The 16,188-nt window shown below is 43.4% G+C and overlaps 1 protein-coding gene across 1 annotated transcript in view; it reads right to left on the reverse strand.

Moving 5' to 3' along the window:
* LOC126176474 (uncharacterized) overlaps positions 1–16,188 on the reverse strand; it is a 255,480-nt gene that overhangs the window by 127,210 nt on the left and 112,082 nt on the right. Inside the window, exons 3-5 of the mRNA XM_049923629.1 lie at positions 5,481–5,554; positions 5,296–5,338; positions 186–459 (exon numbers count right to left, since the gene is read on the reverse strand). Coding sequence (XP_049779586.1) covers positions 186–459; positions 5,296–5,338; positions 5,481–5,554 — 391 coding nt within the window. The remainder of the gene's footprint in view (positions 1–185; positions 460–5,295; positions 5,339–5,480; positions 5,555–16,188) is intronic.

A 16,188-nucleotide genomic window follows, 5' to 3' on the forward strand; every position in this document is an offset into this window, starting at 1 on the left:
GACAAAGCTGGTTCACAATAAAATTCTTAAACATCAGGAGCATGCATGCATACTACAAACTCAAAATTGATGGTGGTGTACTTTAGGCCCTAATGGTTCTAGAATCATAGTTTTACTACTTTATTCATAAGATTCATTGCTTTAGTAATAAATATATATTATTACATAGTATTATATAGGATTACTTTTGATGGCTGAAGGAAGCGACGTGGAATGCGTGACACTTCATTCTCTGCTATAGGAGGTCCTCCAAATCCTAGATTAAGCAGCACTTCTTCAGGATCAGGCTTGCGGGACTCCAAGAATGAGTCTACACTTGAGCCATGGCTTCCATGAGATGTCACATCTGACTGCACTGAAGATTCACGGACAAGGCCTGGGCTTATCTCTTTCTGCCTGCCTAGCCTGACTTCAGAGACAGCTCCAAATGAAGTCGGACTAATGCATGGCTGGCTGGGACTGAAAAGTTAAACAGCTTATCAGCTTGCAAAAAACATATAAGGATTCTGTTTACATAAAAAAATTGATGTAGACAATAGGACAATCAATGTTTAATAGACTGGCAACCCCTACACTAATAATGACAACTAGTACACAACATGGTTCAATGTGTGAGTGAAAACACCATACACCCTGACAATAATAAACAAGAGCAGTGTGAAGAACATTTGAAAAAAACTTCTTCCGTTTTAAAGCGTAAGATATTAATAGAGGAAAAGCAGAACTGAAATGTAATGGTAGATTAATACTGCAACAAAATCCTTTTAGTAAGATTATTTGTTTTTTTTTTTTTTTGGGGGGGGGGGGGGATAAGATAATTTGTGTCAGCTATTATTTTTGCCAGGCTTCACTCAAATGCGATTTTATTTTAGACAAATTATTCACTGGTATACAAAGAACAAAGAAAAGTGTGGCAGTCAACACTACATCAAAATCTTCATCATCATAACTAATACATTATGTTGTTTATCAAACAACTTTAAACTATGATAGCATGGAATAAACTTTTCCAAGTTATATGAACTTTATAGAAACAGAGGTCAGATTAGCACGATGATATTAAAGATTAAACATCTCCAACAAACCAAAAATTAAAAAAAATTAGTTCATTTGACAAAAAGATGAGTATTTCTTTGGCTCACATTTCCTAACCAGAAACACTAAATGTGGGCATACTGTGTAATCTTTCAAGAACTCTATTAGCCTATGACTAGAATGGCAAGGTATCGAACTTCAAACATTTTAAATGAAAGAAGAGTCACTAATCATACACAAAAAGACTAATGAAAGTGCAATAAATTGATGAATATATTGAGAGAAAAAGAAAACACTCCTGCACACTTAAGAGCAATTTCAATAAAGAGGAATATTTGATACTAGTCACTGGCTTTGACCTGTAACACACTGAAACATCTAACAAACACTGTAAACAACCTGGCAACTGTAATGTTGAATCAGCTACCCCCACAAAAAAGGGAGGCTCTAAACTACAGAGAAACTACAGAGTATGTAGTGTTTTGCTTTCCCATTCAGAGACTGCCTCAACTCACAACTAAACTGCCACCTTCCAACCTAACTTAGACCTCCAGCAAAGCTGCGGATATCTGTCACCACAACAAAGTTCTTTGCTTTCAAATTTGTCAGCTTCACCAACAAGCAACCAAACTGTCAAAACACGCACCAAATGGTGATGTCAAGAGCAGCAATTAGCATTACGTCACAGGTCAAAGCCAACAACTAGTGTTTTGAGTATTCCTCTTGACTCAGCAATTCACAATAGATACAGTGTGAGTTCTTGAAACTTATGTTTCCACAAAGAATCCTCAAATTGTAAGCACTACACTTGAAATCATAAAAGAATTTTTAAATACAATAATCATAATCTCTGCTAAAATTCAGTAACCCCCCAATCTTTAAGACTAAAACATTATCACAATGATATTTCCTGAACCCTAGAACACTAAAAGTAGGAGATGTTACATTGTTACTAAACAGTCTTACATTTTACTATTCCATATTACACTCAAAGGAAGTCTTAACCCTGATACAAAAATTATCATTCTTTATTTTTTACAGAAACTAAAGTAGCTGTGCTTTATAGATTTAGATGTACTGAACACTAAAATCAAGGGTAAAATTGAGTCCTAGCTCAAGGTTACAAATAATGAGGTGTTTACAATTCACAGTCACACTTACAGGACATTATGAGAGCTGCATGCAAAGGCACTGTGACAAGGGTTTCTCTGCTGTGGGTGAGGTGGACACTTCCAGTACAATTTGACAATACTGCTGCACACCATGACTCATGTGCACCATCCACGCATGTGAGCATTGTCGAATGAACAAACCCGATACAGTTTTAATTGTCATCTGTCACGGATGCATCCTCTTATGCTGTGTTAGTTCACTTGTTATAGGACAGGATGTTTTTGTGATCAGCAGAGAATGAACGTGTGGTAAAATGATGAAACTGCAGAACCATGTTTGTGCATACATATACTTTCACATAAATGTCCCACAACTGTGATAACAAACCTAATAACTTCTGTGAAAATGTTATGTATGGTCCAAGGTGGTGACTGTTGACTACAGCAGTCAAACAAGCATATACCTTGTATTTTGAGTGTCAAGTTGAAGACCAAGATAACTCATGGGATCCACATGTGTGTCGCACATTGCATTCATCTACATTGAATGCTTGGATCTATGGTAAAAATATCTCCGTGAAGTTTGGGGGCCTGCTATTTGTTGTAAACCCATGAATAATGTCAGATTGCTGTTCTTGTATGGCGTCTTCCTTCAGAAGAGGAGGAAGAGGACATCCCATTTCATCTGTCATTCACTCTGTGTCTCAGGGTGAAGGATTGTCAACTCCAGTCTCCCCATATGTACCACCATTAAGCAGTTATAGCAATGAAGCTGAACCAATACAAAAGAAGACATACAATCAAAAAATTGCCATCATCCGCCATTAAATTCTGCAGTCACACTGATGTGCTGTTGGAAGACCTGAACATTACATACAAACCAGAGGAATGAAGACTCTTCATAGATGGTTCAAAAGCAAGCCTGAAGGCAGTACAGGTACACAGGAGTATTGAGAGATCATTCATCCCTGTTGCATATGCTGTCTTAGCTAAGGAAGGATAAACCATGTTGAAATCTATTGTAGGTTTATTAGTTAGTTAAATGTTCCGTGCATCATTTGGACAATAAATCGTAATGACATAGAACAGGTCTTTTACATTCACATAGCAAATTAATTTGTAAATGGAGCTACACGCTAACAATTATATGTGTTTTTTTCTTAAATGTGTTAATTACAGTAAGCATGAATGGCTGGTATGTGGAGATTTTAAAGTCCTTAGAATGCTGTTGGGTTTGGAAGATGGTTACACTACGTACTACTGCTGCCCATGCGAGTGTGTCAGTCACACAAGAGAAAAACGGTAAACACAGAGGGGAATGGTCTCCATGAACAGCTCTTTTATCTGGGTCAAAAATATTACCGAAGAATCACTAGTGAATCCCAACAAAATTGTCCTCCCATCAGTGTCCATTAAGTTGGGACTCATTTGTTAAGGCTGTGCACAGGAATGAAGCAGCACTTCAGTATTTGTGTAACAAGTTACCATAACTCAGCACAGAGATCACAAAGGGAATATTCACTAGTGTAAAGGCGCATCAGCTGTTTGGGGGAACACACACTGAATCCACTCTAAACCCTGATCAGCTGCATGCATTGCATATTCTTCTTAGTGTGGCAGCACTGATATTGGGAAACAGGAGTGCCAAAAATTACAGGGACCTTGTGGACATACTCATTCATGCTTATCAGGTCACTGGCTGGGTGGATTCAGTTACGAGACTGGAGCGCAGTTCCACCAGGACGCTTCTCTCGTGGAACAGAAGTACATAGGACAGTGGACTCTTGCTATGTTGGCTGTCACCTGCTGGATGCTACAGAGAGAGGCTCCAGACACCACCCACAAGAAGAAGGCAAAGAGAGGCATGAATAAATTAGGTAAGTTCAATTAATGTATATATCCTACTGGTTATAGTAGCAGTAGACATGAAATGTTAAGTCCCATCTTACTTGTAATCCTGAGCTAGTAGACAATTTTAATTATGATATTCATGTTCAGTACACTGAACTCTATAGACTGTCTACATTGGTTTCTGCAAAAAAATGCACAGTGGACCAGTGTAATTTCCAGTTTATGCACTAGTTAATTACAGTAATAATGTCTCCAACAGTAATAAGCCCTGTATTGACACTAGCAGACTGGTGGGAAATGCAAATTTGTACCAACTCAATCAAAAATTTTATGATGGTACAGTAATCTAGGTTAGTCACATCTTGGTTCTCTCACAACTGATTACTTAAAATTTGTCGTTTTCTGCAAAGTATTGATCAATACAAAGATCTTGCAACATCTCACAAGGTAAAAACAGTGAAAATATGTTATCAGGAAAGAATTTTTAAAAAAATCCATATTTTATATGCAAAAGAACTAGAGGAATAGTGCTCCTAGTAAAGATTTGGATGTCTCTGCAGTCAGTTACTTCAGATGATAAAATGCTAATTTATATCAACAAATCAAATGAAAAAATTAAAAATAATGTAATAAATCACTGTTGTGACGCCAATATAGTTCAATCTCCTTTCTTCAAACTTGTCATTTGATTTCAACTTGTAGCTGAGGTTACTTTTATTCTGCTTCAGAAATTTTTGAAATGGGCACACATTTACAGTAACAGCCACAACTTTAAACTGCAAGCAGTGCATCTGAAGAAATAACATTCAAGTCACGGTTCACACAGGGAGAAACTGCAAATACATCCTCTGTTGCATCACAACTACGAAACAAAGTTCTCAAATATTTCTTGATGTAGTTATGAAATTGAAATCATTCTCTGACACTGGTACAATTACATGCACTTTCAGTTCAGTTACCACCATCATCTAATTAGCAGCACCAGTGTTTTCTGCACAACTGAAACAATTTTCTTCACAATCTTATTCTCTTAAATTACTTGCGCCGATTTTCATTAATTTCGACACTGTCTGAGAGTCTTCTCGTAGTTATAATACACAAATGCAATGAATTAAAATGTTGTGTCACTCTGTATGAGATATATCCTTTTTGAAACGTGCTTCATATATATGAAGCAGCCTTTTGTTTGTGGTACAAAAAAACTGAATACTTTCATCACTGTAACAATTTTTGCTTTTGTTCTAGTATCTCATTTATAGCTACTTTTAAAAATAAGTCACTACGAAAGAGTACATACCTTACAATTGTAACAGGAGGGCACCCATTGTATAGTAGGCCAGCTGCAATGAATAACTACTTGTTAGATTCAGTTTTATGACCTTTTTACATAGTATTAACAAACAAATTCAACAAATTATTTGGCAGGCACTGAAATAACTGCAGAGATAAATTCATCCATTTTTTCAATACTATGACACCAACCTTCAGCTCCCAGACCTAGATCCAACGCCTCTTCACCGTCTTCTATAGGCAGTTCTTCAGAGTCTTCTTCATTCCTGAGAATAAAAATATTTTAATCACTTACACTAGTAACATAATACACAGAGAGATAACAATATCTCATATAGACATTGATAATGTAGAAGCAGCCTACCAGATATAAAACTAAATATTTTTCTATTGCATAAAACAGAAGAAATAAGCCAAAAACTTCATGAATTTTTGAATACTGCAGGAAGGAGAAAACAAATGCCTTTATATGGGAGACAAATAAAAACTGACATACAATTGCAGTAATCCTGTGTGGAGGCGAATATCTTAGCGTGTTTACTGCTCCCAACTAGTGTTGCTGTAATAGTTAATTTTATACATCAGTTTCTCAACCCCTTAAATTATATACTTAAACACTGAAATGACATGTAGGCTGTTTTTAATCGCTCTTTTGATGGAATGGTCGTACTATGCAAGAAAATACAAGTATATAAGCTGGAGACGGAACAAGACATCAACTACTTCTAACTGTCTAGTTTAATGACTCTGAAAACCCAACACTGCCATCTTTTTTTCATCTCTAAAACCTAGTTACCTCAAGCGACACCTGCGACACTCTCTGCAGAGGAGACCTGGAGGCGAGTACATGACATTTCAAACAGGTGACAAATTGCCAGACCGCTGCTTGTCTAGTAGAGGGGAGCCGCGTGCCCTACGGGTCTTCCTTCCGACAAGGCAACACAAGAAGAAGCAAATCCAATAAAGCAAACGGCAGAGAAGCGCACCTCATGCGGGAAGTCCGCAGCCAGGCCTTGGCGCGCTCGCACAGCCGCTTCCACAACACGGACCACAGCTCCTCGGCTGCCATCTGCCCCAGTGACATGCTCCAGCACCTGTGCCGGTGCCGGTGCCCGGGTCTTGTTTCGAAAACCACTGCTCGCACTCCATGCTAGAGCTTCGACGACAGTCGAAAGGGGCGCTACGAACCTATCTAGCACCCACTCCCCAACACGGGGTCGAATACCGCATTGCAATGGACTTCGTGCACATTATCCCTTGATACCGCAGGATGTGTGCTATCAACCGACCCCTTGTTTTAGTTAGGTTGCAACAATTACCCCCCACCCCTACACACACACACACACACACACACACACACACACACACACACAAATTCGATTCAGTACCCCTTTTATATCAACAATGATATACCTGGACAATCCTCAGCATTCTCCGGCGCAGCGCCACATTTCAAAAAGCCTCTGTCAGAAGCGCTTTTCTTGTTGTAACCCGTCTGCATTTTATATCCCCGATACGTCGGCGATCAGCAGTTAATTTGCTGCCCAAATAGAATAACTTATCTACTGCTTTTATTTCCACAGCATCGCCTGATTTAATTCGACAACAACCATTATCCCTGTTTTACTTTTGCTGATGTTCATCCTATCTCTTTTCACGACACACTCCATGCCGTTCAACTGATCTTGCAAGTTCTTTGCGATCTCTAACAGAACCAAAATGTCATCGGCAAACCCCAAAGTTTTAATTGTTTCAGCTTAAACTTTTAATTCCCTTTCTACACCACCACTGTGGTCACGGTTGGGTCTTTGAAAGCTTCAGTAACACCCAGTCTTTTGGCGCGGAATATTAGTATTAAGATTTTTTCTGTAATCACATCACTTTTCCTCACCTTTGCTTTCCGGAAATTTGTCGTGCTTTGTACATCGTGAATCAATACAAAGGCCTAAATCTCCACATGTACGAATAACAGTGGAAACAAAGGCAGAGAAAATATTTTGCAATGGAAAGAACTTAAAGAATTCGTCTTCTACACGCAGAACAACCAGAGGGACAGGGTTATATCAGTTTCATGTTATTATTTCCCTGCTTACAGGAACCAGTGTATTCCAATGTCTTCCTAAGATGACGGTAGCGTAACACACAACCCTAAGGGTACTCACACTCTGTATTAACGGTATTGTGTTTATGCCAGACAGACACCCCATTTCGTAGACTTCCAACACACTCACATGTACTGTTTCACCTACACCGTGCTGAAATCGATAAAAGGTGGAGTCGGCTCTGGATCCCTGAAGAAAGGAGGCAAGCGACTCATTCGGGGCGAGGATGTGTAGCGTCACCGGCAGTTCCACGTTTCATACTCGAACCTTGCCTTTTGCCTACGGCATATGCGCGACTTCAAAGCGGCAGTGATTGCTGATCGACGGTTGCGATTTTCAAAGCCGAGCGTACACTGATTTTACCCAAGCGGATGTTATTCGAGGAGTGCCTTATATCACATCATGAAGCTAAGATATCGCTGTAGTAATTTCTGGTCACAGAAATGTCCCCTTACACGCTGAATCGAACGTCTAGTTTCTGATCGAACGCTTTAGTGGACTCGGCGGAGAAGAGGAATAAGGAAGGGGGAGTTCGTAGTAGTAGTAGTAGTAGTAGTAGTAGTAGTAGTAGTGGGATACTTTTTTGGGAACTGTAGTGAATGTAGGGTACTTGATTTCGCCGGGACTACTACGAAACGGTTAGAGCAGATGAATATTTGACTGGTCTGCGCGGATATAGTTTCCGAACAGCGCTTTGACGAAGTAGTAAGCGTGTGGCCGGGCGTCGTTCTGTTGACATTATGGCTGGAGGTAACGTGAAACTGTGCTCCGTTCCGCTACCGAATCCGTTTTATCTTTCCTCGCCCACTGCTTAGAAGCGTTCTACGTAGAAAGCGGTAGCATGCTTATGTTCTGCACGGAAATTCTCCGAAGAAAATGTACAGGTCCACCGTTTGGGAGCGCCATATAAAATGTGAATATCAGTCCTACCGAAGGGAAGGAGCTATGGGAATGTGTGTTCAGTGGCCTGGTTTACTCAACGACTACTTATCGAGGAACTGACTGATTTCGGTTTGTTACCTCTAACTACCTGCAAATATTCACCAAAGAAGGCAGGTGCTGGTGGATGTATTATTGGTTGCAACGAACTACACTATGTGATCAAAAGTATCCAGACACCCTAAAAAAACATACGTTTTTCATATTAGGTGCATTGTGCTGCCACCGACTGCCATGTCTCCATATCAGCGACCTCAGCAGTAATTAGACATCGTGAGAGAGCAGAATGGGGCGCTCCGCGGAACTCACGGACTTAGAACGTCGCGAAGTGATTGGGTGTCACTTGTGACATCCGTCTGTACGTGAGATTTCCACACTCCTAAACATCCACAGTTTCTGATGTGATAGTGAAGTGAAAAAACGTGAAGGGACACGTGCAGCACAAAAGCGTACAGGCGGATCATGTCTGTTGACTGACAGACGCTGCCGACAGTTGCAGAGGGTCGTAACGTGTAATAGGCAGACATCTATCCAGACCATCACACAGGAATACCAAACTGCATCAGGATTCACTGCGAGTAATATGACAGTTAGGCGGAGATGACAATACTTGGATTTCATTGTCGAGCGGTTGCTCGTAAGCCACACATCACGCCCGTAAATGCCAAAAGACGCCTCGCTTGGTGTAAGAAGCATAAACATTGGATTGAACGGTGAAAAAAGTTGTGTGGAGTGACGAATCACGGTACAAAATGTGGCGAACCGATGGCAGGGTGTGGGTATGGCGAATGCCCGGTGAACGTCATCTGCCAGCGTGTGTAGTGCCAAGAGTAAAATTCGGAGACGGTGGTATTATGGTGTTGTTTGTTCCATGGAGGGGGCTAGCACCCTTTGTTGTTTTGCGTGACACTATCACAGAACAGGCCTACAATGACTTTTTAAGCACCTTCTTGCTACCCACTATTGAAGAGCACTTCGGGGACGGCGATTGCATCTTTTAACACGATCGAGCACTTGTTCATAATGCACGGCCTGTGGCGGAGTGGTTACACGACAAGAACATCCCTGTAATGGCCTGCACATAGTCCTGACCTGAATCCTATAGAACACCTTTGGGATGTTTTGGAACGCCGACTTCGTGCTAGGCCTCATCGATCGACATCGATACCTCTCGCCATTGCAGCTCTCCGTGAAGGACGGGCTGCCATTCCCCAAGAAACCTTCCAGCACCTGACTGAACGTAATGGCTGCGAGAGTGGAAGCTCTCATCAAGGCTAAGGGTGGGCCAACACCATATCGAATTCCAGCATTACCGATGGAGGGCGACACGAACTTTTAAGTCGTTTTCAGCCAGGTGCAGGATACTTTTGATCACATAGTGTATCTACAGAGCAGTGGAACGACTGGAAGAAACCGACTCTGCGGAAGATCAGTAGAGAAAAATAGGAACACGAGAGGCAATATTGGCCCTGCGACTTATACGGGGTGTTCAAACTCTCTCCGCAATGCCGTATGATTGTTCGCCTGCCTGGGTTACTTCCCTTCAAGTGGGGGACACTTTCAACATTTAATGTGAAAATTTTTAAGTAAAAATGAATATTCATTTAGTTATAACTTGTATTTCACTGAGTTTCATTTCGGTATGTTCACTGCGGCATACGGCACACGCGGCTAACAATCGTACGGCATGGCGGAGAGACCGTATTAAAAGACAGGCAAATATATTCGTATAGCATTTTTAGGTTAAGGGAAAAAAGCTGCTGATGTTGACTATAATACACTCTTTGGAATTCTGAAGTTATCTGGAAAGCAACAGGGAGTGAAAGGATATTTTTATGCAGTAACTAGACAGCTGTTAACGAGAGTCGTAGAACGTGAAATGGAGCGCGTAGTAGGGAAGGGAGTGAGACAGGCTTGTAGTCCGTTCCCATGTTATTCCATCTGTACGTAGTACAAACAATAAAATGGCGAAGAAATAAAACTATAAGATTTGTCGATGATATTTTAATTCTACGAGGGCTATTCAGAAAGTGGGGAACGTTTTGGCATTAAAAAAAAAACTAAGTACAAGAAACACATTTTATTGTACAGGGTGGTCCATTGATAGTGGCCGGCCGCGGTGGTCTAGCTGTTCTAGGCGCGCAGTCCGGAACCGCGCGACTGCTGCGGTCGCAGGTTCGAATCCTGCCTCGGGCATGGGTGTGTGTGATGTCCTTAGGTTAGTTAGGTTTAAGTAGTTCTAAGTTCTAGGGGACTGATGACCACAGATGTTAAGTCCCATAGTGCTCAGAGCCATTTTTTTTCCATTGATAGTGGCCGGGCCAGATATCTCACGAAGTAAGTGTCAAACGAAAAAAATACAAAGAACGAAACTTGACTAGCTTGAAGGGAGAAACCAGATGGCGCTATGGTTGACCCGCTAGATGGCAGTGCCATAGGTCAAACGGATGTCAACTGCGTTTTTTTAAAAAAATAGGAGTCCCCATTTTTTATTACATATTCGTGTGTACGTACGGAAATGTGAATGTTTTAGTTGAACCACTTTTTCGCTTTGTCATAGATGGCGATGTAATAGTCACAGTGCTATCACGTAACATTCCGTCAGTGCGGACGGTATACGTTATTTAAGGAAACAGGAAGTGTTCAGCCACATGTGAAACGTCAACCACGACCTGCAACAAATGATGATGCCCAAGTGGGTGTTTTAGCTGCTGTTGCGGCTAATACGCACGTCAGTAGCAGACAAATTGAGCGAGAATCGGGAATCTCATAAACGTCGGTGTTGAGAATGCTACATCAACATTGTTGCACACGTACCATATTTCTATGCACCAGGAATTGCATGGTGACGACTTTGAACGTCGTGTACAGTTCTGCCACTGGGCACAAGAGAAATTACGGGACGATGACAGATTTTCTGCACACGTTCTATTTAGCGACGAAGCGTCATTCACCAACAGCGGTAACGCAAACCGGCATAATATGCACTACTGGCCAACGGAAAATCCACGATGGCTGCGACAAGTTGAACATCAGCGAGCTTGGCGGGTTAATGTATGGTGCGGCATTATGGGAAGGAAGGATAATTGGCCCCCATTTAATCGATGGCAATCTAAATGGTGCAATGTATGCTGATTTCCTACGTAATGTTCTACCGATGTTACTACAAGATGTTGAACGGAATGGAGAGTGTCTTAAAAGGAGGATATAAGATGAACATCAACAAAAGCAAAACGCGGATAATGGAATGTAGTCGAATTAAGTCGGGTGATGCTGAGGGAAGTAGATTAGGAAATGAAACACTTAAAGTAGTAAAGGAGTTTTGCTATTTAGGGAGTAAAATAACTGATGATGGTCGAAGTAGAGAGGATATAAAATGTAGACTGGCAATGGCAAGGAAAGCGTTTCTGAACAAGAGAAATTAGTTAAGATCGAGTATAGATTTAAATGTAAGGAAGTCGTTTCTGAAAGTATTTGTATGGAGTGTAGCCATGTATGGAAGTGAAACGTGGACGATAAATAGTTTAGACAAGAAGAGAATAGAAGCTTTCGAAATGTGGTGCTACAGAAGAGTGCTGAAGGTTAGATGGGTAGATCACATAACTAATGAGGAGGTACTGAATAGGATTGGGGAGAAGAGAAGTTTGTGGCACAACTTGACTAGAAGAAGGGATCGGTTGGTAGGACATGTTCTGAGGCATCAAGGGATCACCAATTTAGTATTGGAGGGCAGCGTGGAGGGTAAAAATCGTAGAGGGAGACCAAGAGATGAATACACTAAGCAGATTCAGAAGGATGTAGGTTGCAGTAGGTACTGGGAGATGAAGAAGCTTGCACAGGATATAGTAGCATGGAGAGCTGCATCAAACCAATCTCAGGATTGAAGACCACAACAACAACAGTCACCAAACACATTGAGGCACTTATTGTGGTGTCACCGCCAGACAACACACTTGCTAGGTGGTAGCTTTAAATCGGCCGCGGTCCATTAGTACACGTCGGACCCGCGTGTCCCCACTGTCAGTACTTGCAGACCTAGCGCCACCACATGGCAGGTCTAGAAAGACGGACTAGCACTCGCCCGAGTTGTACGACGACTTTGCTAGCGACTACACTGATGAAGCCTTTCTCTCATTTGCCGAGAGACAGTTGGAATAGCCTTCAGCTAAGTCCATGACTACGACCTAGCAAGGCGCCATTAACCGTATCTGAAGAGAGTCTAATTTGTATAGTCAAGAGCGATGTACCACAAGGATGCATTAAAGTTAAGTATCCGAGGAACTGCATATTTTTGTCTATAGCATTCACCAAGTATCCTGTTCCAGAACTCACGCCAGCCGGCGTGTGTGTATGCGTGCCTTTCGGCTACTTCCTAGTGGCGTGGCTGTCTTGCTACGCCACAACACTTATTATAGTGTTTTTTTTCTTTTTGTTTTGGTTTTGGGGCGAAAAACTGCTATGGTCATTAGCGCCCGATCTGTAACTTAGGAAACGGTAAAAAACGAAAATGGAAACCAGCAGCAATGGGAACGAAACTCAAAAAATTGGAGAAACTAAAAGCAGAAGGAAAGCTTAAAAATCCACTACAGAAAGGGGTTGGTTGTCCCCAAAAGAGCTTCAAATGACTGACGTCATCTCACTGGCACTAATAAACTCGAGAACGCGATCGGCCGAGCGCGTGTCATCTGCTAAAATGGACGATATATCAGGCGACAGCTGTAGACGGGCGCGTAACGGAGTAAAATAGGGGCACTCAATTAACAGGTGTCTTACCGTCCACAGCTGAGAGCAGTGGGGACAGAGTGGGGGAGGATCGCCGCTTAAAAGATGTCGATGGCTAAAAAGACAGTGCCCTATCCGGAGTCGAGTTAAAATTACCTCCTCCCGACGACGCGTTCGGGAGGAAGAGGTCCAAGCACAGGGAAGAGCTTTTACGTCTCGCAATTTATTATGGGGAAGTGTCGACCAATGTGCGTGCCATAAAAGAACAACACGACGACATAAAACACTCCGTAGATCGGCGAAGGGAATCGATCGAATAGCTGGCCGAAGAAGAGAGACTGCAGCCTTGGCCGCTATATTGGCCACCTCATTTCCACAGATACCAACGTGTCCTGGGAGCCAGAGGAACGCCACCGAGACGCCCCCCCCCCCCCAGGCGGAGCAAGCGCAGACAGTCCTGAATCCGGTGGACCAGAGGGTGGACAGGGTAGAGAGCTTGGAGACTGAAGAGAGAGCTGAGAGAATCTGAACAGATAACATACTGTATCCGCTGATGGCGACGGATGTATTGGACAGCCTGGAGAACAGCGTAAAGCTCCGCAGTATAAACTTAACACTGGTCGGGAAGCCGAAATCGATTTGGGGTGTCACCAACAATATAGGCACTCCCTACACCTGACGATGTTTTCGAGCCATCAGTGTAAATAAATGTGGCTTCCTTCATTTGTGCACATAGAGCAGCAAATGCCCGACGATAAACAAGTGAAGGGGTACCATCCTTGGGATATTGACAAAGGTCACGGAGCAGGCAGGTCCGGGGACGGAGCCAAGGCGGTGCTGTACCCCAAGTTGTCAAGAAGGTTCTAGGAAAGCGGAAGGAAAGAGAATGGAGCAGTTGACGGAAGCGGACTCCTGGTGGTAGTAGGGAGGAAGGGCGGCCTGCATACCGTACATCCAAGGAGGCGTCGAAAAAAATGTCATGGGCCGGATTAGCAGGCATGGAAGACAGATGGCTAGCATAACGACTCAGAAGGACTGCTCGCCGATTGGACAGCGGAGGTTCAGCAGTCTCAGCATAAAGGCTTTCCACAGGGCTGGTGTAAAAAGCTCCAGACACTAAACGTAATCCAGGGTGGTGGATAGAGTCGAGAAGCCGAAGAATAGACGGCCGAGCAGAGGAGTAAACTATGCTCCCATAGTCCAATTTCGAGCGCACTAAGGCGCGATAGAGGCGGAGAAGGACCACTCGGTCCGCTCCCCAGGAGGTACCATTCAGGACACGGAGGGTGTTGAGGGATCGCAGACAGCGAGCCGAAAGATAGGAAACGTGGGAGGACCAGCACAGTTTTCTGTCAAACATAAGACCCAAGAATTTAGCGATGCCCGACAAAGGAAGGTTGACAGGTCCTAGATGTAAGGAGGGTGGAAGAAACTCCGTACGACGCCAAAAATTAACACAAACGGTCTTACTGGGAGAAAAGCGGAAGCCTGTTTCGATGCTCCAAGAGTGGAGGCGAACGAGACAGCCTTGAAGACGTCGTTCTAGAAGGCTGGTCCGTTGAGAGCTGTAGTAGATCGCAAAATCGTCCACAAAGAGGGAGCCTGAGACATCGGGAAGGAGACAGTCCGTAATTGGATTTATGGCAATGGCAAACAGTACAACACTTAGCACGGAGCCCTGGGGTACCCCGTTTTCTTGGGAGAAAGTACGGGAGAGAGTAGTGTTCATCCGCACTCTAAATGTGCACTCTGCCATAAATTCGCGAAGAAATAGTGGCAGGCGACCTCGAAAGCCCCAAGAGAACAGTGCGCGGAGGATGCCTGTCCTCCAACAGGTATCGTATGCTCTCTCCAGATCAAAAAATATTGCTACTGTTTGGCGTTTCCGGAGAAAATTGTTCATGATATAAGTGGAGAGAGCAACAAGATGGTCAACTGCAGAACGATGCTTTCGGAAACCGCATTGGGCAGGTGTTAAAAGACTGCGGGACTCCAGCCACCAAGCTAAACGGCAATTCACCATACGCTCCAAAACCTTACATACACTACTCGTGAGAGAAATGGGGCGATAGCTAGAGGGGAGATGTTTGTCCTTTCCAGGTTTCGGAACAGGAACGATGATAGCTTCCTGCAATCATCTGGGAAAAGTACTGTCGGTCCAAATTCGATTATAAAGGCGAAGGAGGTAACGCAGACTATGGGTTGATAAATGCAGCAACATTTGGATGTGGATACCATCCGGTCCTGGGGCGGAGGAGCGAGAAGAAGAGAGTGCATGTTGGAGGTCCCGCATGGAGAAAACAGTATTATAGCTTTCGCGATTTTGAGAGGAGAAAGCAAGAGGTTGCACTTCCGCTGCACGTTTCTTCGGGAGAAACGCTGGCGGGTAATTTGAAGAGCTCGAAATCTCAGCAAAGTGCTAACCCAATGAGTTAAATTGCGACGGGGTCCACTAACGTATCATGCGCGACAGTGAGCCCAGAGACCGGGGAGAAACTAGGCGCGGCAGATAACCGTCGAATCCGACTCCAAACTTCCGAGGAGGGAGTGAAGGTGTTAAATGAGCTAGTAAAGAATTTCCAGCTTGCCTTCTTGCTATCGCGATGACGCGCCGACATCGCGCACGGGACTGCTTATAGCGGATACAGTTGGCCAAAGTAGGATGGTGGCGGAAAACGCGAAGAGCACGTCGCCGCTCACGTATTGCGTCACGGCATGCCTCGTTCCACCAAGGAACTGGGGCCGCCGGGGCAATTCGGAGATGCGTGCTACGAGGTGCATTCAAGTTCTAAGGCCTCCGTTTTTTTTTCTAATTAACTACTCACCCGAAATCGATGAAACTGGCGTTACTTCTCGACGTAATCGCCCTGCGGACGTACACATTTTTCACAACGCTGACGCTATGATTCCATGGCAGCGGCGATGGCTTCTTTAGGAGTCTGTTTTGACCACTGGAAAATCGCTGAGGCTATAGCAGCACGGCTGGTGAATGTGCAGCCACGGAGAGTGTCTTTCATTGTTGGAAAAAGCCAAAAGTCACTAGGAGCCAGGTCAGGTGAGTAGGGAGCATGAGGAATCACTTCAAAGTTGTTATCACGAAGAAACTGTTGCGTAACGTTAGCTCGATGTGCGGGTGC

This window comes from Schistocerca cancellata, chromosome 3 (assembly GCF_023864275.1).
Source record: "Schistocerca cancellata isolate TAMUIC-IGC-003103 chromosome 3, iqSchCanc2.1, whole genome shotgun sequence".
NCBI classification, from domain to species: Eukaryota; Metazoa; Arthropoda; class Insecta; order Orthoptera; family Acrididae; genus Schistocerca; species Schistocerca cancellata.